At 42.9% G+C, this 26810-nt stretch overlaps 1 protein-coding gene across 7 annotated transcripts in view; it reads right to left on the bottom strand.

Moving 5' to 3' along the window:
* myo16 (myosin XVI) overlaps positions 1-26810 on the bottom strand; it is a 360735-nt gene that overhangs the window by 79491 nt on the left and 254434 nt on the right. For all 7 annotated transcript variants that reach the window (XM_059646418.1, XM_059646419.1, XM_059646420.1 and 4 more), the window contains one exon: positions 11236-11436. In XM_059646418.1, coding sequence (XP_059502401.1) covers positions 11236-11436 — 201 coding nt within the window. The remainder of the gene's footprint in view (positions 1-11235; positions 11437-26810) is intronic.

The raw sequence follows: 26810 nt of genomic DNA, 5'->3' as shown, positions 1-26810 counted from the left end.
CAAGTAACTTGTACAGTTTTAGCAAAACCTCCCTATTATTATTTTCCATTCCCTTTGAAATAAATAGGCAATAACCGATAAAATGAGACCATTCAAGGTGCTTTAGCTGTCAACCTATCCAGTCAGCTCCCTATGAAATCTTGCCCCGTCACAGCATCTAAACGTTCATTCAATAAATTGAACAATTTTTGCCTCCATTATTATACATGCAAGTCCATTTTGTAAGACGTTCACACCATACAGGGAGCAAGTATTTATGGATGGTGGGATTTTGCAGATGATGGGGTTTCCCTCCCCATCTGATCCTCCTGCTCACCAAAACCAGAAATTCTTGCCGTTAGCTAGTTCTGACTGCCTATACAGGTGGATTAAAATACCTCTTGTTTCGATTTATGCAAGAATTTTTCTCCCCATAGCGCAACTTAATATTTCACCTCAACCAGTAATAACAAAAAGAAAGCAGATAAGCTGGTTATTTATGCTATTTTTAATTGATTTTTCTTATCAATCTGTTGAGAGATGTTCTTACAAGGAGGGGCTGGGGATTTGAACTGGGCCCTGACAGCAGTGCTGACCACTGAGCATTCAAATCCCACATTCCTCAGCAGGTCAATTAAAAAAAAAACTTTTTCTATTTTAAACATTCAAAGGAAAAAGTAAATCAGAAATTACATTCTTAGTGTGTCATTCACTGCCTCGGGAGCCTGTGCGTGTAGAGTTTGCATATTCTCCCTGTGTCCGCGTGGGTTTCCTCCAGATGCTCCGGTTTCCTCCCACAGTCCAAAGATGTGCAGGCTAGATGGATTGGCCATGCTAAATTGCCCGTAGTGTTCAGGGGTGTGTGGGTTACAGGGGGATGCGTCTGGGCGGGATGCTTCAAGGGGCAGTGTGGACTTGTTGGGCCGAAGGGCCTGTTTCCACACTGTGGGGATTCTATGATTCTATGATAACGATGAATGTAGGCCTTTCAACCTAGAGGTAGGGACAATACCGTAACAGCCTGTGTCAATCATCCTTCTACAACAATTAATATGACAGCAACCAGATGTCCTTCCATCAACTTAAGCAAATGTGTACCATTTCAAGTAAGTGCTGCAAAACTAGCAATCCCTCAACCCTGTCCATCTGCTGTCCAGGATGAAATGTCCAGGGATTTAATAAACCTGTATTGGTTACAAGGAAGGCGATTCAGAACTGCAGAATATCAATGAACTCACTGGAGTACAAAGGAGTTGGAACCTTACATAAATTACTCCACTTAACAGTGGTTTATTCTATTCCATCTCTTGATTTGGCACTGAGGTGATGAGAGTGTTTTAAGCAGGGTCACGCAAGAATATTAAGGAGCTTGATTCTCTACTTGCATGTCAAGCAACCTTTTGAAGTTTGACAGATTCATCACTGAGTCTGCACCAGACGATGCTGATTGTTATGTCTGGAAAATCACTCTAGAGAGAGGGAGAAAAATTGAAAGCTTCCTCATTGATTAATCCATCTTCTTTGTGTTCAGCTGGAATGAAAGTTTCAGTTTCAGAGACTACTTTGGCCTGCAGCAGTTTCCCAAATGCATTCCCGGGGCAGAGGTTAGATGACAGTTGAGAAGGCTATTTTTGACACATGCACTGATGAGAAGATGAAAACAAATTGATCAGCACTAAAAGGCCATTATGCAAGCGGATATTAAGAGCCAGGAGACTAATCTAGTAGCCTGATTTCCCCATTGTGTGATTATAGTTTAAAATGGCTAGCTCCAGTGATATCAGTCTGCATCAAACAAATTTATAGTCCTGACTTGAGGCTATATATAACGAACCTACTCTTTAGGCTCCCACTTGTGTGCATTACATGTTACTTAAAGACTGTTTTCCAGCAATGAACATCATTCTTTTACAGTCAGACGTTTAGTGATATTTGAGAAGGGACATGTGGTCATTTTTCTTTTTGAAATGACACTTGGTATTTTCGATTTGGCCTAAGTGGCTGTTCAAAGTTCTAATTCTTGGTCAGTTTTTCATAAAGGAAGGTCATTTATATCATCATCACACGCACGTCACTTTCCAACAAACGTCTATTGGAGGCAGAGTGGCATCGGGCATCAGGCCACATGTTTTAACTGGAAATAGAGAGAGAGAGAGAGAATGCAGAAAGTTTTTATTTTAAAAAGATGTACAAACAAATAAGCTCAAAGTATACTTAAGAGCATGTCCTCAAGATAACTGGGAAAATGAACTGGTAGTGATCAAAACCAGTTCATCGACTACCATACCCACATCTAGGTTCCAACTTTTGTTCCTGTCATACTTTACTTGCAGTAGGATGAGGGTGGGACAGTTATGTCCATCTGTCGGTCGATTGGGTACCTTAACTGGGCAGTTAACCTACTATTTCCAGATTTTAACTAGAGGCAGGAGAGGCTCTCACAAAGGAACCCAGCCCAGCAGCTTTCTGTTGGCAAGTGGCAGCCCTCATTTATGGTCCCCGCCTTAGAACCTATCAGAGGGTCTGTCCAAAGTTAAAATCTTCCACACCTCCCTTTAATGCTCCCTTCCCCCTGAGTGGCATTCTCTCCACGCTGTGCACTTACATGTAACAGGCAAGCAAGAGCTGCACTCTGAATTAATGCAGCTGCACACACCCCAGTGGTAAAGTGGCATTTGCTCTCACTCTACTCCACGACAAACCAAAACATTTTCTCACTGTGATTCTATCTCAAGGTGTGAAAATTGTCGTCGGTGAGAAATATGAGTGTGTGGAGCCCATGAGAACAGGAGCGTGTTATAACACAATGACAGCTTTATTCAGCTCAATCAGGGCTCGATGGTGCCCACTGCTACTACAGGTTTTGTGGCTCCAAAATTTCAGCTTGCAGGCCCCCAACTCAGACTCCCACACCCCACATTTGGAAGCCCTGCTCTAGCCCATTGGTAAAGGAATAATAGACTTCCCCACAACAGGAAGCTAAAGGATGAAAGCCAAATCTGACATGATTAACCAGGTGGAACATTTTTAATATTCATTTGTGGGATATGGGTCACTGGCTGGTCAGCATGTATTGCCCATCCCTAGTTGCCCTTGAGAAAATGTTGCTGTGCTGCCTCCTTGAACTACTGCAGTCAACAAGGCCATTAGGGAGGGAATTCCAGGAATTTGACCCAGCGACAGTGAAGGAACGGCGATATACTTCCAAGTCATGATGGTGAGTGGCTTGGATGGGAACTTGCATGCAGTGGTGTTCCCATATATGTGCTACCCTTGCCATTCCAGATGGAAGTGATTGTGGGTTCGGAAGGTGCTATCTGAGATCTTTGGTGAATTTCTGCAGCCAATGTTCTCTCTCACCTATCCTTGGATCCAGAAGCTCTGTCTTGCACAGTAATTCTTGAACTCTTAGCTCACCACTTCATTCCCATTCATTGATTCCTTCTCTGCTATTTCACTCATCACCATCCGCCTGCTCCCCACTTTCCTCCTAGTTCCTGATAATAAAATGTGAGGCTGGATGAATACAGCAGGCCAAGCAGCATCTCAGGAGCACAAAAGCTGACGTTTCGGGCCTCCTAGTTCCTGTTCCTTCTTAACACTACCACACTCACTTCCTCCCTTCTGTCATCCTTTTCCCAAGGGATGTGGTGAATGGAAGGCAGTGAGGAGTCGGAGGTTCAAATGATAGAAGCAGGGATTAGGAATGTCAAGAGGGGGGCAGCAAGCTGGAGAGGTGAGGTGCTAGCAGCTGGTGGGGCGATAGGGAAGGGAACTGCTGGCAGTGGAATTTGAGGGAAGGAAAATGGGTGTGTTAGGGAAGAGTGGAAAGCAGGGCAATTGAGGAGGAGAGTAGTGAGCTGAGGGGTTGGAGAGGGGCTGTCAACATCAGAGAAGTCAGGCAGGGGCACCAGAGGGAGGGGGAGAACTACAAGAACAAGAGTTTGGGGAGGGAGTGGCAGTGGTTGAGTCAGTGGAGGGGAGTGGTCATGGAGGGGAACAGCAAGTGCCGGACTTGAGGACAGAATCTACAGGTGGAAAGAGTGCTCATCCCAAGAATGAACTGTACCGCTAGCTCCCCCTCCCAGGATTCCATCTGCATTCTGACACCTTATAGGTGCACGTGACTTCCGAGGAGTTTAAAATTCTGATTTCTGTCACCAAGGACCCTCTTCAAGAATATACAACAGTGAGCACAGGATTAAGCCCCCACGCCACTGCCCTAACTCAACTTGGTCATTACCTCCCTGCAATGTCCTGACCAAATGAACTGTCACTGCAACTTGACCGCCCCCACATGGAACTCCCATCCAACCATACTATTCTGTACTGACTAACTTCCCATCTGGCCCCACCCAGACTAACAAATATCCAACCCAACCTGAAATCCTTTGAATGACCACCCCCCTCACTGGCTGGCTCCCAGGCCCTCCTACCTACCTCAACTTGAATATGCATGGCTTCATTGCTCCCTCACATCCCTCCCCCTGTCTGATTGCGTCCTTATCTTGACTTCACCCAATCTGAGCAGCCCACCAGCTTATCCCCTCCTTACCCGAGCTAAGCAACCCCAGCCTGATCATTCAACCTTGACTCAACAATACCCAACCGAATGGTCCTCGATCCTACCTGATTACCCCTGACCAACAGCCACCCGAGCTACCACCACACATCCAGCCCCCTTTCTCCTTAACCCAATTACAAATGCCCCCAAACAGGCTTTGATATCTATGCTTCCCAAATATGGACTTCTAGCCTCAGCTGGGAAGATAGGATAATCTGAACTGGGCTGCTGTTATCTTTCCCTACTCCTCTGTTCTTTATTTCAAACTGTGGGAGGCCACTAAAGGTAAAGGTCCAGTTTAATTTGTAAAGTCTTTATGAGAACTGATAAAATGTGCTGAAAGTGAATGATATTGAAATTAGAATTAGACTGAAAAACCATTACGTTGGGACACATCTGCGGCTGAAGTTATTGGGTTACGCCTTTGATATCTACCCTAACTAACCATCTTCTCATCCACTCATAATCCACATGCATCCATTAAAATACTTGAGACCTGATATTTCATAAAAAAGAGATATGGTTTTCTCTTCTGAGATAGCAAGAACATTGGATGCTGGAATCTGAGATAACACGGTGTGGAGCTGGAGAAACACAGCAGGCCAGGCAGCATCAAAGGAGCAGGAAAGTTGATGTTTCGGGTCCAGACCCATTTTCAGAAATGCCCATTTCTGAATAAAGATCCCACCTCGAAACGTCAACTTTCTTGCTCCCGTGATACTGCCTGGCCTGCTGTGTTTCTCCAGCTCTATACTGTGTTGTTTCACGTTTTTCTCTTCTGTCGTCTTTTATTTTGCATGCCTGACTGAAAGGCTACACTGGTATAGTTCTGTATAAACATCAACAGCATGTTCTGGAAACCTTTGATGGGATGAGGTGCAAATGATACCATTCTAGTGAAAACTAATGAACATTTACTGACCACTTGCACTAGGTACGGAGGCATGGTTAAACAAGATTTCATTAGAGTCTTCTCTACTTAGCTTCCAGTATCAAATGACCCAACATTGTTGATTATGTATCCCAGCTATTAACGTAAAACTATCAACTGCCAAATGCATCATTTGCAGCTTTATCCATTATGAGAGGCCGCAGCTGAAAATAGGCAGCATCACTGTGGGGCTACAACTCTACTAGAAGATCTGGGATTGTGTCTCTCAGACTTTCACACCCAAGTTCACAAGAGACAACCTCTCTGTCTAAATTCAGAGATAGTGGAAACAGCCGATGCTGGAGAATATGAGATAACAAGGTGTAGAGCTGGATGAACACAGCAGGCCAAGCAGCATCACCGGAGCTGGAAGGCTGGCAGCAGTCGGAGCTGAAGAGGTCGAGGGAGGGTCGGGGGACTTGGGATGGCATCTGGGAGGAGGGGGGCAGCAGTTGGAGGTAAGGAGGTTGAGGGAGGGTAGAAGGCTTTGGGGTGGTGTGAAGGGTCCAGACCTGAAGCGTCAGCTCTCCTGATCCTCTGATACTGCTTGGCCTGCTGTGTTCATCCAGCTCCACACCTTGTTATCTCTCTCTAAATTCAGTGGTTTAACCTCATAAGTATATTGCTTTGTGGAAGTGACAGCTATTTTCATTGTTATTCACAATCAGCTGAAATGACTCAATTCAGAAGACAAGCCCCATTAGCTCTCTCTGTTTTAATTCTGTCAAATTGAAACAAAAAAAACCTGATCCAGTTGTATCTCCCAATTCAACTTTTCTTGTGTAACATCACTAAAATAGAAGCTCCAGTCTAAACCTAACAACTGCTTCTTCTAATATATGGGCTTGAACTGTAGTGGGAGGCCTATTAGGTTGGGGCTATTTTCCCTGGAGCGTGGCTTATAAATTTATAAAATCATGAGGGGCATATGTAGGGTGAATAGCCAAGGTTGTTTCCCCAGGGTAACGGAGTCCAAAACTAGAGGGCATAGGTTTAAAGCAAAAAGGGAAAGATCTAAAAGGAACCTGAGGCAAGCTTTTCATACAGAGGGTGGTGCATGTATGGAATGAGCTGTCAGTGGAGGTGGTGGAGGCTGGTTCAATTACATCATTTAAAAGGCATCTGGTTGGATACATGAGTAGGAAAGGTTTAGAAGGTTATGTGCCAAATGCTGGCAAAAGCAACTAGATTAATTTATGATACCATGTCGACATGGTTGAAGGTCTGTTTATGTGCTGTACAGCTCTTATGACTCTATATGGACTATAATGATTAGGATACTTAACCTGGATGTTGAGATTTTAAATGGTAGAAGGATTTTTAATGTTTTAATTCATATTTTTAAACTTCGGACACAGTGCTGGATCTCTGAGGCTGGTCTACTGGACAGCTGAGCTCAGTACCCTATAGCGTCCACAGTACTTTTGGGGTCACCTACCTTCATCTCTATCCATCCCAAACTTCCTGACTGAAAATCCAACATCCTGACATCCAATGCTTAAGGTCAGATTTGTGGAGCTAGGATTATTCCCAGCACTGTTTACCTTGCCTGGGTATCCAAAGAAATAAACAAAGTGCAAATGCAGTTACCAAGTCTACTCTGAATGCTCCAGTTTTAACGCTCCAAGGTTATCAAAGTCCCACTTCACTGACTGGAGACAGTTAGTGGCTTAATGGATCACATGTCTCTGCGAACCGTGCAGACACAAAGCCCATCCCGACGTCATTGCTGCTGCCACAGAAGACCTGCTTGGGAGTAGAACTGCAAGCTTCTGGGCTCAGCCACCATTTTCACAAAGGCAGTGTTCACTTGCACAAATTCAGCCTTTCACAAAGACGGGGCAGCTCCCTAGTCCAGGATTGAGGTAAAAAACATAGGCCTTGATCTTTGAAAACTATGTGTGAGTCACCTACAGCTCATTCTGTTTTCTAGCTTCACTTGCAGTTTGCCATTACAAGCAACTCCATTGTTGGGTGACTTTTGTGTAACTTGATTATTAGCATCACGCAAACAGTCAGCAAGAAGATCACTGGCCAGTGAAAGCTGCACATTTGGCATCCTTGATGCTAATTAAAGACAACCAACATCTTTTTGTTTAAATTAACCTACTTTTCTTATCAACCTGTTCAGAGAACTTATTACACACCTCTGGAGTAGGTGGAACTTGAACGTGAGCCCAACAAACAGTTATTCAATGGGAAGGCGATATACTTTGCAACCTAGGCAAGAAGAACTCCTGAGTGAAAATATTGCTGAAGAAAGTACAAAGAGAGCATTATGATTTTTTGATCCTACCTTGAAAGGCCTGGTACAGGAGTGACAATAAAGAGCTAGATGCTTTTCTCTTCAACAGATAGGGAAGTCTCTAGGCATCTACTCCTCAATCATTGAAACAATTTGTAGTTCATGTGATCAGCAGGAGCACTGCATACAAGATATAACTACAATATTGGAAGAAATTCAATTATACAGCTAGAGTTAAGGTGAGAGCATTGTTTTTTCACTCTGTCTTTACACTTCCTGTGTTTTCATCATTTTCACACTGACAATAATCATATGCTTCCTCTTTCTACTACTTTAACTTTCCTATATTTAATGTAATATACCTCCTTACAAATGTTTTCTCATACATACTAACCACCTTTCATTTGCCCACAACTCTCATGTTACACGCTGACTACATTCTCTAAATACCTCACACCGTAGCTTCTTTCTGAGAGGAGAAAGATGTGAATAATTCTAGATACAGCATCACACAATGAGTGGAAGCGACTGCCTTTACTTATGTCCCTGCACAGAGAGTATATGATGGCTATTCTAAACAGGGGAAGATTGAGGCTGTGGCAACTACTGTGTCTGGGGGACAGGCCTTACAGGGTTTATTCAGAACCACTCCTCTTTAACCCCCTTGATCTCTCTTCAAACATTTTGCATGGCAAACTCAGGTGATTTCATGATCCACTTCACTCCCTCTGTTCTCCCTTCATTCTACAAGCTTCCAAATATGGAGGGGTTTCTGTGCTTGTCAAAGAAGGGAATGAAATTCTTTAAGAAAACTCGCCATTTCTCTTGGTATTGACATCCGAAAGTGCCTGCTCAGATGCAGACATTATGGAAGTGATTACATAAGGTGACTCAGTTGGCACAAATCTGTAGAATGGGGATAAGTTGTCACAGGTACCAGCTTATAGATTTGCACTGGTGTTTTTGCATACTGCAGCAAACCTTTGCTGTATTGAAGGTTTGAGATGATCAAAGAAAACTCATGGGTATTTGCTAGACAATGTTAGGTGCAGACTGCTCCAGTTTACACACTCCAAGATTATCAAAGTCCTCCTTACTGGAGACAGTTAGTGACTTAATGGATCATGTGTCTTTGCGAACTGCACAGACAAAGCCCATCCTGACCACGTTCCCGCTGCCACAGAAAACCTGCTTGGGAGTGGAACTGCAAACTTCTGGGCTCAACCATCATTTGCTCGCTCACACTATCAAGGAATCCTATTGAAGCATCCAGTTACAGCCTCTCACACAGGGAGTATTCTATCCAATTTGAATGTAGCAGTCTCCTCCAATAACAACACAGTAATACCCATGCTGTTGGACTCTCTGCTGTTAGTTTCTAAGCTGTATGACTCTATGGCTGGCATTGACTGTGAAAAGTCATATTGACCGGAGTGTCCAAAGCATATTCGTCGTCTAGTTTTGTCGAAACAACATCAACAGGAGAGTGGCCATCATTTAATGAGAGTGGTGCCTGCTGTCCTCTCTCAGAATCCTCGCATTGCCAACTCTGTCACAATCTATTCCAGCTAGTAGACATGAACCACGCAGATAAACCATGTTGCCTGATATTCCAGTAACTTTACAGGCTCATTAAAGACAGTACAGTGAGCTGGTGAAGGAGGAAAGGGTTAGGTTTGCTGCCAGTAGCCTGTCGTCCAAAGTAACTATATGTTGAGGGGAAGCAATGCATTCTCGCTGATAAGACCACGGGAAAAATACTTCCAGAGCATAGGCTATGAAAAAGAAACACACTCAATGATAGCCATTAAGGATAGTTATATATGTTTATCCCAAAAGAGCACAACTGGGTTGAATGATAAATGCATTTTAGTTCTGGATTCTGAGTTAGAGTTTACATCGGTAGTGAGTTGAGGATAAAATCCTTGAATTGAAGTAAAGGAAGTTGGATCCTGGCATTGCAGGGGCTATTGTGTTCACTGCTTCTCTTCTCCTTCTCTCTCTGATCCTAGATCTCATGCAGGCTTGGCTATCGTGGTGATCGTAAGGACAGGTCTGCTGTGATGGACAAGTTGCAAATAGGTGAGCACAAATCTGGACAGCAGCTTAGTGTTCAGCTGGAAATTCTATCCAGAACAGACCAGCCGGTGGAACCTTCTTTTTGAGCAGGATGGTTGTTTCTTGATGATATTCATCATAATTCTCACCGGAAATCTGTCTTGCTCCTATTCCTGTCCGTGGTCATGTGCCAAAAGGCTTTGTCACATGATAATCTACCTGTAAAATAAAGGCCTGATAGGAATGAAGGCAGTGCAGGGGATGAAGCAAGACTGTGTTATGATTACTGCCAGGGTAGTAAACACAGAGCGGCCAGCTACTGCTGCTTATAGTCACTAAGCAGATATATGTTGACAGAATAGAATCCTGTGCATTTGATCTTGTTAGGATGATGATAGGGAGCACACAAAAATGTTCCAATGCGGTCTCACCCTGAATTGCTCTGTCCAACTGGGGAAAAAGAAACATTAAGCAGTCCTTTGTGGTAAAACAATGCATATAGGATATGCTAATGCCACTTTCTGCAGTAATAGAGGAGACATAACTATAAAGTTAAAGCTGACAGCAACCCTGACATCTACAAGCAGCTCTGTCCAAGACTCAGGTTTGAGTTGCGAGCGCTGCAGGAGAAATAATTGGTGACAGGTTTTGTGATGAAGCAACTGTAGCTGAGGCATTGCTGTTGCAAAAGGTTTGTATCGAAGTGCTCACTGAACATTTCAGCAGGCAACAGCACTTGGCTCAGTGTCCTCTCACCTTCCATCTTCTTCTGGCAGTTGTTGTTGCTACTGATATTTCTCATACTCCACACAATAATGACTCAATCTGTGCTGGTAATGGCTGAGGGCAGAATGTTGGCCAGGATACTGGGGGATGTTTGAATAAGGCCAGGGTGGAGGGGTTGGGGGCGGGGGGGGTGGGGGGGGGGGGGGTGTTCAGGGGATCTCTTTTCCCCATTCAGCAGAGAATCAGATTAAAATTTCATTGAATGACAGGCAACAAGTTCTCATTAGTGCACTGAAATATTAACCTGCAAGTTTCATCATTAAAACACTTCAATTTTCTCATAAAATGAATCGCACAAAATTTTATATGAATCTCCAAGTGTGAAATAACACAACTGACTAAACAGTATGAGCGAATAACAATTCCTCCACATTATTATTTAATGATGTTGCATAGACAATGTTCATATATCGCCTATATTTGAGCTGGCTGACAGCAAAGATATCCATGGCTTCTTCGTATGCAATATGCTGTTCATCACAAGTGAAATACGCTCATTTGCTTTCATTAGACTAGATTATATTGCACAAAATGTTTTTGAGACTGCTTTGTGGAACAAGACAATCTCGTAATTATTCTTGAATTTCATCAATAGAACTAATGGCTTCTTCAAATTTAAATGTTGCTCTTAATTAACCATATGTGACTAATCACTCATTTCTGTAAACTCACCCTTCCTGCGTAATGCATGATAGTGAATGCTGAGCCTGGATCCTTTGATGGAATGTTCCCATTTCCATCCTTCGTAGACATGTAAACAGCATTTGTATGAGCTGTTTCCAAATGGGACTGCAGCCGTTTGCTGAGGCTTTGTTCCATTGATCGAAGAGTCTGGCTTTCTTCATCCAGCATCGATAAAAAGCCACTAGGTTTCTGAGATGACAAAAAAATAGATTGGATAAATTAGCAATGTAGCCTGAAATGACTCCTTAATTGGGTGATATCCATTTGGTTGGATTAAGCAAAACTCGATTTTAAACCTACTAAAATGGTTCCTATAAAAGCTGATGTAAACTTATGCCTGCAAATGATCATTCACTTTATTTTTTAAAAACAAGACGCATTATCTCTTGGAAGTAGACATAGTGGTCCAATACTTAATCCACAAACAAGATGCAAACCTGCAAGAAACATAATTTCAATTATGTTTAAAGAAGTGTTCAATGAAGGAGCTTCAAAGATAGCTATAATTCAATCAATAGACTGGCTTGATTTCATATTAAGCAATGAAATCATCAAGCATAAATAAGGCAACTTTATTCTGATACTTAAGGCAAATTTCAGGCAGATTTACATTATTTCATTAAATAGAACTTGCATGTGTGTTGTTTGAAATGTTACACTTTTCACATCTCAGCCTGTAGAGAATAAACAGGTGCGTAATAACTGAAAAAAAAAGAAGCCAGTGGTGCTGGTGCAGGTGAAGAAGCAGAAGTTAGGAGGGGAAAGAGCGAAGCAGTCTTTTCCTGTATCCAAACAGCTTTTGTGAATTCAATGTGTAAATCCCTGAACTGGGGCCGTTGCAGCAATGAGTCTCCTTCCCCTGGCTGCTATCACTTTGGGCAGGAGTGCATAATGCCTGTCTAGGCCTAGGAACATGTATTCCAGAGGATTAATATAGGCTAGAGAGAATCCCATTTGAAGTCTGTACAACTGCTTGAGCCTTACGACAGTAAACTTAGTTGCAGGTCAACAAGACTGAAAGAACAACTGTATTGCTGGCACCAGTGTCATCTGGCTACTACACTCTGGGGAACAACTGGAGCCTGAAGCTGAATGATTATTCAGGGATATAAAGGCATGTATTCATCCTCCTGTTTTCATATTTTCCAGGGCTACACTCTTTTCCCCTCTGTTCTGCTCCACAGTATTACCGATGCTGGCCCCAGAAGTATTCTTCCTACAGATAACGCTGAATATTGGTACTTGTGGAATGAAAGAAGGGAAAATAGTGGGAGGGTACAAGAAGCACCTCCTTCCATTTTCTAAATTCCTGTTACATGGGTGCCTGTACTACGGCCAGGCCCAGGAAGGGGGCGGGGTGGTTGCTGGAGGGGTCAGGTGGATAGATTCACTAGTTACCAGAATACCAGATAACTGAACGAGTGATTATATTTGATTGAGCCGGGTGGGGGATGGGCGGGGTTGTGCAGCCTGACACATCACAGGGCTGTGCTTCAGTTCCAGGTCACCCCAGAGTAGGTGGGGGAGAGCAGCCCATCTGTTTGCCCAAATATTTGGGGCGGGGGGGGGGGGCGGCATGGGTGATGTTAAAGGTATCCGTTCTGAAAGGCGGATCTGGCCTAGGTCGGGGTCCAGCAGGTGGAAGATGGGTTTTGGTCCACGGCTGAGGACACAGGTAGGGCTCGAGGGTGGCACTGCTGCCCAGTCAGCGGTAGTTGTGGGTAGGACTGGGTTCTGTAGGAGGGTGTGATATTCCAGCCGGCCCTGGCTTTGGGGAGTGGTTCTCAGGACTCCAGTGGGGTACGGGTGGCAGGGGAACAACTTGTAGCTTTAGAGCTAGTGCAGTGAGTGGTGAGTTTCAGTTTAGCAGTTAACCAGGAGGTTAGAGTAGACCTTTAAATTTCTAACCTTTCCTGGATAACTATTAAACCTAACTGAATTACAAACCTCTAAATTTTCCCACTTTAAAAGCCGTTCATGGAGAGCTTAAGACACAAGCCTACTGGAGCTTCCAATTTCCTGGGAAAGTCCTGTAGAGTTGCTTTGATGGAGGTTTTACATGATCCTGAGGCACAACTTCAGGTCTCTTTGGCTATTTGAATACCTGGACCACTTCCAGCTGAGATTCAAATACAGCTCATCTGAATCTTATCAGCATTCACCACCTGGTGGCCAGGGAAGGTTACAGCAAATTGTAATGTGGAATGTGAGTGAAAATAACAGGAACGGATGGGGCAAGTTTTCAACATCAATGCTTGGCAATAGGCTGTGGGGGCCGAATGACAAATAGTCCATCAGATTTTCCTGACAACAGACAGTTCACTGCCCACTACTGTCTAAAATTCAGCCAAAGTTTTACAATAAGTGATTATTTGAGCTGGAATCCATAAAGGAATGTGGGCGACACATTTTAAAAAGCAAACTAAAAAAGGATACTGGAAAATGGCCACAAAATAGCATTGCAGCTGAAAAATGAGGACTGGCACAACCAGGTCTCCTGTGATTAAGTTCCAGGAGCGTGAAACTATCTTGCAGGCTGCTGCTTGTATATCGCAGCAACTGGATGAGGGCACCATAGGCAACTGAGTTATCAGCATACATTAGAAAACCTTAAGTGGTCAGTATCCTGAAATCAGACTGCATGACCAACTGACATGAAAGTAATATTCAAAATTACTAAAATTACTGTGCATTTAACCTCCTCACTGTTCACTACTCAACCAAAAAGCATGAAATACCAACTAGACTAAACAGCAATGCTCCCTAAAGGACCTTGCATCCAAATTACTAATTTAGCAAAATTTTGGAACCTTTATCTATTGCAACATCTGGAAACACCCCAGTGTGTTTTTCACAATCTTTTGGTGAGTTAATGGATTTACAAGAGAGTCATGCCACAGGTTCACAGGGTAGCCCAAAGGGCTCATGTAAATATCCAAATTTTTAGGGTAAGATTCACAGAGTTGTCTTTTACATGGGTAAGATTTTTGAGGGATTCATGCTTGTACTCAACAGAAGACTGCCACTGTGAAATAAAGTTAAAACCATAAGCATTACAAAATCCCTATCCATTCTCTATCATTTATTTCACACTTCTTTAATCCATTTCTTTCATCTGTCCTGTCTTTCTCATGGACATCAACCAACATTTCCTTTCTGAAATTCCTCTCTGGAAGAGTTTCAGATTTGAATGTCATTATTGGCTTTGTGCCATCCACCATAGAAGAAGGAGGCACTGAGAGCCATTTCTGGGGTCAGTTGTTTCTACAGGGAGCGTTAATTTTCATTAATCTTGGTAAACAATTTTTTTTTGCAAATCCTTTGAGACTGAGGATGACTTTCTTTCATCTCAAGTTGTTGGTCTTGAGGTGACAACACAGTTCAATGTCGGACACAACGGGGAGGTGGTGGCCTAGTGGTATTAACGCCGGATTATTAATCCAGAGACCCAGATAACGTTCTGGGGTCCTGGGTTCAAATCCTGCCATGGCAGATGGTGGAATTTGAATTCAATACAAATATCTGGAATTAAGGATCTAATGATGACCGTGAATCCATTGTGGATTGTTGGAAAAACCATTCTGGTTTACTATTGCCCGTTAGGGATAGAAACAGCCATTAGTACCTGGTCTGGCCTACGTGTGCCTCCAGACCCACGGCAAAGTGGTTGATTCTTAACTGCCCTCTGGGCAACTAGGGATGGGCAATAAATGCTGCCTAGCCAGTGATGCTCTCATCCCATTAATGAATAATAAAAGGTCAGGTCAGTGGGATTAGAAGAAAGATGATCTATAATGTGGATCATTGACAATGTTGCCACTGCTGTCAATATATACACCTCTTTGATATGCTGAAAATGGGGTGATTCATGCTCAGAAAGCCACTACAGTTGGCAACCCGCTTCTATAATTGAACAACTATCGGAAAGTTGAAATGTGGTCAAAAATCTACACGATAGTTGCTGCCAAACATGGAGATACTAAAAACAGAATGTATAGTTGAAATAAAACTATGAAATAGGAGGCTCAAGCCTGAGGTATGAGCATAACTTCCTGTCCAAGTAAAACCCTCATCTCTTAGAGCTGGTTCCTATGTGACAAAATACACTGGAGTGACAAGGCTCATAATTGCTCAACCTTACGTAAATATGGATGAAATGGGCAACCTGATTACCTTTTATGTAATTTTAGTAGCAAATGTACTGTAATCATAATTTCATAGTCATCTTTGTAACACATTCAATCTGTCAACTAAGAAGTTTAATAAGTATATCACTAACAAGAAATATATGCGACCTTTAACATGATTCCACAATTATGTTCTTTACATTTGTATGCAGAAATAATGCACTTGTATGAATTATTAATCAAAACACAAAAACATTAAAAAAATACATTATTTAATGCACTGCTCTTTCACAGCTGGGCTTTGCATGCAAATTAATTCAGGGCTGATAATGTGTTAAGGGTCCTATGTGGAAAGTGGATAATTAGTGTCCAGGACATGTCTTCATCAAAAATTGACAATTTCTGGTGTGAAGAGGCGTATTTTTTCTCTCTGCCTTAATATTTTTTAGGAAAACCCTCTGTGCAAAAACAACTAAAATGAGGCAGCTTCATCAAGCTGCGCTAAACGTATCAGGGCTGGTTGACCCTGACACTGTCAAAAGCAGAAAGTTGTTTCATTGTTTAGCACCAGCATCTTTCATCTTGATTGGCATAGCAGTCCAATAAATCATCACCCTACACCAAAATACATAGCTATCTATTTAATTGGGCAAAGTAGCAGTCCTGTTTCCACTTTACCTCACTTCTGAGAAGTGTTATTGACATTTTCAATCAATGAACATGTGCTTTTTTTTATTATTTATCTTTGGGATTGCAAATATTGCTGGCAAAATGGGTATTTCTCATCCAATAGCCTTTCTGGCCTGTTGCAGCTTGCTTAATGAATGTGCCCCTTGACACTGTTTTGTAGGGAGTTCTAGGATTTTGATTCAGCGATTATTGGACTGAAATGTCGAATAACTACACAGAGGCCAGTACCCCTCACTAAGTCATCCTTTATTTACATGTGTACAATTCACCGTCTGTGACCAGCCAGCTCGGAGTCAGCCCCTGAAGTCAGGAGACTGTCTGAATCCCCTGTCTATATCTATCAGTCAGGGCTCCCCATTTGGGATAACAAGGTGTGCAGCTGGATGAACACGGCAGGCCAAGCAGCATCAGAAGAGCAGGAAGGCTGACGTTTCGGGCCTAGACCTAGGGTTAACAACCCCATCAAGAACTGCACAGTCAATGAGATCCACCTGGTTCCATTCCACTACAAATATATATCAAAGTTGGAATGGTGTGTGACCTGGGAAGTGGTGGTAGCCCAATATGTCTACTGTATTTGTCCTTCTTGTGTTGGAAGGGATGACTCAGGCCAAAGTCATAGCAAATTATTACAGTTCCCCACACATCAGAGTGGCCAGTCGAGCAGTGGTGAGGCAAATCGTAACTCTTTCCCTAGATCTGAGGTCCCAGTGTTAGATGTCCCATCTACCGTGATACCGAGAGGCTTTCAGCATTTATGTTCACCAGCACCATTGCCAAGACCATGGCTCCTGCTGAGAGAACACCACCGAAGTCGTTGAATATAGGATGAACCAGGCGACAGGGAAGTAATGTTACAGGCGAACAGGAGCTGGTTGAGGTTGGCAGGCCTGAAGTAGCAGAGGAGGGGTCAGAAGCAATGTCAGGGAGGTGGCTGTCATGCCCTGCCCCTTTTGAATATTGACACTGATTGAAAAGCTGCCTCCACACCCCTCTCCCATGAGCAGCCGCACTGTTTGACCTGTCGTGCATGCCGGACGGTTTACTGTCAGCTGGGTTCATCAAAACACTGCTAGGATGTGGCCCTTAAAGGATCATCAAATTGTTTTATAAATGGTTCAGTGGAAGGTCAATCATAGGTTTTCTTACCCAGAACTTCACTCTGGTGAAGTTGAAAAGAAGCCAGGTACAATGCCAGCCAACTTCCAAGTCCATCAGCTGGAATAGCAGAAGATGTTATGTTATCTCTGTTTCTCTCCACTGATGCTGCCAGATCTGCTAAATTGTTCCAGCTTTTGTTATTGTTTCGGATTTCCAGCATCTGCCCTATTTTACTTTAGGGAGAGCCTGCTGATCCTGACCTACAGTTGCCTGTTGCTGTTAAGCAGATTGCAGGAGTCTGACACCAAGTTGGCACAGTGCATTGAGATGAGCTTTCTTTCTCCCTGCTGTACCGTAGAGTCACACAGCATGGAAACAGACCCTCTGGTCCAACCAATACATTCTGACCATAATCCCAGACTAAAATAGTCCCACCTGCCCATATCCCTTCAAACATTTCTTATTCAGGTACTTATCCAAATATCTTTTAAACCTTTCAGCTGTACCCGCATCCAACATTTCCTCTGGGAGTTCTTTCCACACATGAACCACTTCCTGTGTAAAAACAGTACCCTTCATGTCTTTTTCAACTCTTGCTCTTCTCACTTAAAAACTTATTCCCTAGTTTCGAAATACCCCACCGCAGGAAAAAGACACCTGCCATTCGCCTTATCTGTAAACCTTATGATTTTATAAACCTCTATAAGGTCACCCCTCATACTCTAGTGAAAAATGTCCTAGCCTATCTAGCCTCTCCTTATAACTTAAACCCTCCATTCCCAGCAACGTCCTGGTCATTTTTTTTCTGAATTCTCTCCAGGTTAATATCCTCTGCAAACCCAGACAACATTGCTATTTGATGAAACAAACCAATCCTATGACAAGGATTGTTAAAACCATAACTCAGAGCGTTTTTTTTAACATAAAAGAACACACAGACAATGTTAAATAACAAAATGTGGAGCTGAACGAACACAGCAGGCCAAGCAGCATCTTAGGAGCACAAAAGCTGATGTTTCAGGCCTAGACTCTTCATCGGAAAAGGGGGATGGGGAGAGGATTCTGAAATAAATAGGGAGAGAGGGGGAGGCGGACCGAAGATGGATAGAGGAGAAGATAGGTGGAGAGGAGAGTATAGGTGGGGAGGTAGGGAGGGGATAGGTCAGTAGAGGGAGGACCGACTGGTCAAGGGGGCCGGATGAGGTTAGTAGGTAGGAAATGGAGGTGCAGCTTTTGTGCTCCTAAGATGCTGCTTGGCCTGCTGTGTTCATCCAGCTCCGCACTTTGTTATCTCGGATTCTCCAGCATCTGCAGTTCCCATTATCTCTGAACACGGACAATGTTAACTGGGACACACAGTTTACCTTGGTGGCTGCTACTACACACTGAGCTCAGAGAGATGGGGCTACAACATCAGATCCTGCCTTGGGGTGAGTAATGAGTGACTTTAGCTTAAGAAACACTTACTTAAAAGGTACATGCACGTCATGTCACAACACCCCTTTTTTTTATGCCAGAGGTTTACCCTTAAAAGAATCAGATTTATTATGAGGCAGTAAAACAAAATAATATTGAGATGAATGTTGCGTGTGTTTAACTAAGCATGAGTTACATTGAATTTCTCAAAGAGATTCTCGTCACAAGGCTTCTCGCCATATCCTACAAATGTCATATCCTACAAATATGACTCATTAACAACCTATCCCATTCCCATGGTATCCCACTCCTATGGTATCCCTCAGGTCTGATTCAATCTGCAAGTTATCCCTAAACAACTCATCACCCAGCAGATATGTACTGCAAGACCAGCATCCCTTGTGCCTGTACCATCTGTGCACTCTGACAAACCTTGGTAATCTGTTTGTATCACTCACAGGCAAAATAACGCCAATGGTAGTCATGCAGTCATGATGCCCTGGCACTTAGTTAACATGGCTGACACTCCTTCACACAAAGAAACTCATTGTCTCACTCTCGTCACCATTCAACCATCAGGCTACACACATATCCTGCTCTTAGGCGCGTACTCTCCAACCCTGGCAACATCCTAGTAAATCTTTTCTGAGCCCTTTCAAGTTTCACAACATCTTTCCTACTGCAGGGAGACCAGAAATGAGCACAGTATTCCAAAAGTGGCCGAAGCAATATCCTGTACAGCTGCAACATGACCTCCCAACTCCTATACTCAATTCATTGACCAAGGAAGGCAAACATACCAAACACCTTCTTCACTATCCTGTCTATCTGTGGCTCAACTTTCAAGAAACTATGAACCTGCAATTCAAGGTCTTCTTGTTCAGCAACAATCCCCAGAGCCTTACCATTGAGTGTATACTTCCTACCCTGTACTGCATAAGGCCATAAGACATAGGAGTGGAAGTAAGGCCAGTCGGCCCATCAAGTCCACTCCGCCATTTAAATCATGGCTGTTGGGCATTACAATACCACTTCCCTGCACTCTCCCCGTAGCCCTTGATTCCTTTTGAGATCAAGAATTTTTCGATCTCTGCCTTGAAGGCATCCAACGTCCTGGCCTCCACTGCACTCTGCGGCAATGAATTCCACAAGCCCACCACTCTCTGGCTGAAGAAATGTCGTCTCATTTCAGTTTTAAATTTACCCCCTCTAATCTTAAGGCTGTGCCCACGGGTCCTAGTCTCTCCGCCTAACGGAAACAACTTCCTAGCGTCCACCCCTTCTAAACCTTACATTATCTTGTAAGTTTCTATTAGATCCCCCCTCAACCTTCTAAACTCTAATGAGTACAATCCCAGGATCCTTAGCCGTTCATCATACGTTAAACCTACCATTCCAGGGATCATCCGTGTGAATCTCCGCTGGACACGCTCCAGGGCAAGTATGTCCTTCCTGAGGTGTGGGGACCTTGGCTTTTAGTGCAGCGCCAATCCAGTGACTGGCATAGCATGGCAGACAAGGCAAGGTGTAGATGCTGCAAGTGTGCAAGTATGTGCTAAGTGGTTGAGCACCGAGGGACCAAATGAGTAGCCTGGTCCAACCTGTGAACTGTGTCCTTGCAGCTGCTTTCAATGCAGCAAGTAGAATTACTTCAGCGAAGTTCTCCCAAATTAAAGCAATTTTACCAGAACCTGGAACTCACTGGCAGGAGCAAGGTGTGATGCCCCAGATTGAAGTTACCGGGTAGAGAATTACTTTAGATCTGCAGGATTACTTCAACACAATGAGTCAGTACTCTATAGCATTTTTTCTTAAATTTCGCACTATTATTCTGTTGCACGTGAGGAGTTGACGTATATGAACTTAAGGTATGTGGCAGAAGCTGACACAATAGCAGCATTCGAGAAACACTTACGAACACATGAATAGGAAGGGAATAGAGGGATACAGATCCTGTAAGTGAAGGCAGTTTTAGTATGGAAGAGTAAAATATGACGTCGCAGCCTTGGAGGGCCAAAGGCCCTGCTCCCAAGCTTTACTGTTCTTTGTTCTTCATTCAAATCGAAATCAAACATTTTTTCTTTGTCTGTATTTAGCCTTTCTTCAACTAATATTAACTTGGAACCTAAATATGCACATGTCACTTCTACAAGGTCCTGTTATAAACTGAGTTCAGACTCTTGGGACTACTATATCACATCCTGTCGCAGATTAACTCTTGACAGTGGTTTAAGATACACTCCCTTAAATGCACATGATATCAAAACAGTGCAATACTTTGAGACCAAATCATTAAAACTCTGCCTTTCCTACAAGAAAGCAGCAACTGTCCATATCAAATTCAGAAACTCACCAAAACGGCTGTAAAAATATTCCAAAGAGACTTTGCAGTGACAGCAGTTAATCTAAATGATCATGTCGTCAATTTCAGCGTCTGACCCTTTAAGCAGAGTTTTGGTCTCCTCCTGGAGTTGAATGCATGTTATTTGGTGAGTCAAAACCAAATATATTGAATAGATGTGCAACGTCCAGATTAATGACTAAGAGGAAAGAAAACAATCACGAAGTTTGCAGATGGCATGAAACAGTTAGGAAGGTAATTGGTGAAGTTTGTGACACGCAGAGGGATATTGAAAGGTTACGTGAGTGGGTAAAATTAAAAGTGGCAGGTGGAATATAATGCTGGAAAATATGAGATTACGCTATTTGGCAGGGCCAATAAAGAAGCTGAATATTATTTCAATGAAGAAAAACTGCAGAAAGCTGCAGCACAGCAGGATTTGGGGGACCTTGTGTATAAAAATCACAAAACAAAAACTAGCATACAAGTTCTGGAGGTAATAGGGAAGGCAAATTGAATGTCAGCCTTTATTTCAAAGAAAACAGAGTATTAAAAACAAAAGTCGTTCTAAAACTATAAAAGGCATTAGACAGATCACACCCAGAATACTGTGAACAGTTATGATCCCCTTATCTAAGGAAATATATAATGATATGGGTGAAAATTAATTAAATTCATCCAGGATGAGGGCTGATTTTTTTATGAGTCAAGATTCAGTAGGTTAAAGTTTAGGAGAATGAGAGGTGGCCTTATTAAAACATAAATGATGTTTAGGGAGCTTGACAGAGTAGATGCAGAAAGGTTATTTCCCCTTAGATGACAGTCTAGGTCCAGACGGTATAACCTCAGAGTAAAGGGTGGCATATTTAAAACAGAGATGTCCATTTTTCAAGAATTTGTGAATAGTGAATGTATGGAAATCTTTACAACAGAGTGTGAGAGAGCCCAGGTCTTTATAAATATATTCAAGGCTGAAATTGACAGGGCTGTAGAGGCCAAGTCTTTATAAGAAGATACAAGGCTGAGTAAGACAAATGTTTTGTCAGTAAGGTATCAAGGATTTTGTGAGAAAGGCCAGAAGGGTTCAGCTGGGGATTATCACATTAGCCATCATCTCATTGAGCAGACTTGATGGACTGAATGGTCTACTTCTGGACCTACATCGCATGGTGACGAGAACATCAAGTCAGCTGACATCACTTGGAAAGTTTTGGCTATATTAATGTAATGCCCATATGCCACCCTGAGCACTGGACATTCTATGGGAGCTGCCAGAAAAGGCTGGAGAGGTATCAGGTTTGGGCAGCACCATCTCCAGTAGTGCCACAGGTCCAGATTTTACACACAAGGTTATTTTCCAAATAACAATTCAACTAACTGCATGAAGCTTCATTATTTTAGCAATGTCTCTCTGCATCTCAAAGTGATAGCTGCCTACTGCGGCTATCATTATCATTCCTCAGACACAAACTGGGTCCCTTATGTAACAAAAGGATTACCGTGCACCTGCTCAACTGGTTATGCCTGAATTCTATGGGGATATTGATGTCAGTGCGTGAGATCATTAGTAATCAATCCTATTGGGAGATGTTCTCATCCTTTACTCTAATGTTACATTCTTCCTCCAACAAACAATATCACTACATAAAATCTGAAGGAGTCCAAATTGAAATGACTGAATCAGGAGTCAGAATCAAAGGAAATGGGGTAGGCCACTTGAAAGTTTTCACTTGGAGGCTGATGAGCCTCTTAAGTTCTCTACTACAGAAAGTAGTTGAGGCTAAAACTTTGAATGCTTTCAAGGAGTTAGACATAGTTCTTATGGCTGAAGGGATCAATAGATATGGGGAGGAAGTGGGAACAGGAGCTAAGTTTGATGTTCAGTTCAATGATAAAAATGAATGGAAATGAGTTTTTAATTGGAGACTACTTGCGGGAGCTTATTCATGATTTGGAGATGTTGGCTCACTACTCACCATTTCCTGCCAAGCACAGGCTCCTCTACATTTGCAAATTTCTCTATTTATTAAACTGAGAATTCTACTCAATCTCAGAACATGGTGTGAAAACAGTGCGGTACAACTACTTGGCAACAGCTTATTTCAAAATTGCTCATGTGAAATGGTTGCCTGCACATCTAAATATGGTAAAATTCATCGCAGTCTTAAGGGATTAACAATATGCGTGTAAAATAGAAGGCACACTCTTTAAATGTACACATTAGGACACCTGCGCCAGTTTTAAGACCGCTTCCTGAACTTGAGCTGCCTTGTATTCAAGCATATGGGTGGAAATTGTGATCAAACTGGTGATTTTCAAAAAGGACCTTTAGGGCCCATCTCCAAAATGCTTTTTCCAGAAGTATTTCTCTAACAAGTGGAACTAGAAAAATTACTGTTATCAGCTCCCAAAGCAAGCCAAACACAGTTGTCGCACCACCTACACACCACCTCCCATCCCCATATCCTCAACTCTGATGAAGAGTTATTTAGATTCAAAATGTCAGCACGGTGGCTCAGTGGTTAGCACTGCAGCCTCACAGCGCCAGTGACACGGATTTGATTCCACCCTCGGGTGACTGTGCAGAGTCTGCGCGTTCTCCCCGTGTCTGTGTGGGTTTCCTCTGGGTGCTCTGGTTTCCTCCCACAGTCCAAAGATGTGCAGGCTAGGTGGATTGGCCATGCCAAATTGCCCATAGTGTCCAGGGGTGTGTGGGTTAAAGGGGGATGGGTCTGGGTGGGATGATCCAAGGGGCGGTGTGGACTTGTTGGGCCGAAGGGCCTGATTCCATGCTGTAGGGATTCTATAAGTCCAAAGATGTGCAGGTTATGTGGACTGTCTATGCTAAATTGCCCATTGTGTCCAGGGTGGAAAATGCAGGGATAGGGTAGTGGCTGGGTCTGGGTGGGATCTCTTTGGAGGGTCATTGTGGACTGGATGGGCCAAATGGCCTATGTCCGCATTTTAAGAATTCTATGATTAGTTAGCTTGTTTTCCCTCCATGAATGCTGCTTGACCCGCTGTGATTTCGAGCATTTTTTTTTGTTTTCTGCACAGATTCTAGAATCTGCAGTAATTTATTCTACTCCCTTCTGATTGATTAACTTTTTGATTCTCATTGTTTATGGAGTTTACAGGGAAACAGTGGGTAAATGTATTTTATCAGCCATGATCATACTAAATACCAGAACAGGCTCAATGGGCTGAATGGCTTAATCCTGTTCCCTTGTTGTGTTTCTTTACAGGACAATCAGGCTTTAATTTACAGCTACTTTCGCTGGAGCTTTCAGGGGTGCACAGTTAGCTCACTGGCTTAACGTAAGTGAAGCTGGGTACCAGATTTACTGCATTACAAAGTGTAGAGCTGGAGGAACACAGCAGGCCAAGCAGCATCTCAGGAGCACAAAAGCCGACGCTTCAGGCCCAGACCCTTCATCAGAGAGTGTCTGATGAAGGGTCTAGGCCCGAAGCGTCGGCTTTTGTGCTCCTGAGATGCTGCTTGGCCTGCTGTGTTCATCCAGCTCCACACTTTGTTATCTTGGATTCTCCAGCATCTGCAGTTCCTCTTATTACTGCATTAACATTTTGGTTATATCAACTCTGGCTCAGGGTTCCCAATGTAGATTAACAGAAGACAATTTGACCTTCGGCTGATGTTTCGGGCCTAGACCCTTCATCAGAAAAGGGGTATGGGGAGAGGATTCTGAAATAAATAGGGAGAGGGGGAAGGCGGACTGAAGATGGATAGAGGAGAAGATAGGTGGAGAGGAGAGTATGGGTGGGGAGGTAGGGAGGGGATAGGTCAGTCCGGGGAGGACGGACAGGTCAAGGGGGCGGGATAAGGTTAGTAGGGAGGAAATGGAGGTGCGGCTTGAGGTGATTCCTCTCCCCATCCCCCTTTTCTGATGAAAGGTCTAGGCCCAAAATGTCAACTTTTGTGCTCCTAAGATGCTGCTTGGACTGCTGTGTTCATCCAGCCCCAAACTTTGTTATCTTGGATTCTCCAGCATCTGCAGTTCCTATTATCTCTGATCTCAATTTGATCCTCAAGTCATTTCCCCTTCTTAAAGCCTACAAATTTTAAATTATGTTGCATAAGCACAACATCCACATGCTGATTAGCAAGGCACATATACAATTCAAGAATAAACTAATTTACCAAGCTAGCATTGTGCTAAATTAAAAGAGACAAACTATCTTTATCTCTCCCTTGTGAGATAAAGTTGCACCTGCAATTGCTTCTCCCTTCTCAGCGTTTGCTGTCATTTAAATGCTTTCTTCAGGCATATTGTACAGTACAAACATTCTTGTGTGTCGAATAGCACTAAACCAGCAACTGTAGCACTTCTTTCTGACAGTAACGAAATCAAAATAACTACATTGTAACCACTAAGTGAAATAAATGGAATTCACTCGATAAGGAGAACTGTAGCGCCCTCTGTGTGTCATGTACAGGTTGAAAAATACAGCACGAACTATCAGCTAGATTGTATGGGAATTTACTCTCAAAATCTACAAATTAACACAACAGATCACACAGGGTCAAATGCAAATTATTCCTGTCAGAAAATGTAATTTCCATGATACTTTGCACTAGTTGAACAAACATCAGGCTAAAAATCGACACACCCCAAGACTGAATGAGTTACCATGGCATTAATTGAAAAAGCCTCTCAAAACTTTTTTCTGAAGAAGGGTCCCGACACAAAACATCAACTTTCCTGCTCCCTCTGATGCTGCCTGGCTTGCTGTGTTTCTCCATCTCCACACTGTGTTATCTCCGACTCCAGCATCGGCAGTTCCTACTATCTCTCAAATCTAAACTGTTTTTGATGCAAGAACAGTAGGAGACACCTTTTAAAATTACTTACACTACTCAAAATTGTCGAATAAAATTGTCTATTGTGGTCATTTTCCATTATTTGAAATTTGGTTCTTGATAGGTGATGCAGATTAAAAATACTAAATTTTCATGAAAATGTAGATACAGACTGCATTAATAACCTGCACGAGGTTATCACTAAATCAAAGAATAAAATGAAAGTTTAAAAATAACTATTTTCAAATGTTGTCGCAGCCATGTACATAAGTATTCTTCAAAGTGGTCCGTGAGTTGAAACTTTGCAAGTGCGTGAGATGCGTGTATATCTGCAGTGTGCATCTCTGTGAATATGCATGTCTGTGTGTAGTGTGTGTCTCTGTCAGTGTGTGTGTCTGAGAGTGGTGTGTGTCCCTGTCAGTATGTGTATCTGTGCAGTGTGCGTCTGTGTGAGTGTGTGTTTCTGTATGTGATGTGTGTCTCTGTCAGTTTGTGTGTCTATGTGTGCTGTATTTGTCTGTGTAGTATGTGTGTCCATATGTAGTGTATCTCTGTCAGTGTATATTTCCATGTAATGTACGTTTCTGTCAGTGTGTTTATCCGCGCAATGTTTTTCTCTGTGAATGTGTGTGTCTCTGTGTATGGTGTGACACTCTGTCAGTGTGTTTCTGTGTTTTGTGTCTCTGTGAATGTTTATGTCTGTCTGTGTTGCGCTTCTGTCAGTGTGTGCCCATGTAGTATGTGTCATTGTCAGTGTGCGTCTCTTTGTGTGCAGTGTGTGTCTCTGTAAGTGTGTGCCTGTACGTAGTGTGTGTTTCTGTGAATATGCATTGTCTGTTTATATGTAAATGCAGCTACCTTTTAACTGGTGAGCAATACAACTTAAAAATAGCCAGCAGCAAAGCTGTAGAAGAACAACACAAAGATTAATTTCTTACAAAGTGCTGGTGCATGTTCCTTTAGTGAAGATACTGGTGAAAGCACTGAGATGTATCCCAGGGGAGGGAGGCAAGTAAACCTGGTAGTAATTTGGAAATCCTCTCTAGCCACAGGTGAGAAAGGACTGCTA

This window comes from Stegostoma tigrinum, chromosome 6 (genome assembly GCF_030684315.1).
Source record: "Stegostoma tigrinum isolate sSteTig4 chromosome 6, sSteTig4.hap1, whole genome shotgun sequence".
Taxonomy (NCBI): Eukaryota; Metazoa; Chordata; class Chondrichthyes; order Orectolobiformes; family Stegostomatidae; genus Stegostoma; species Stegostoma tigrinum.
Note: the sequence above shows the minus strand (reverse complement) of the source record. Positions and strands in the feature narration are given on the sequence as shown.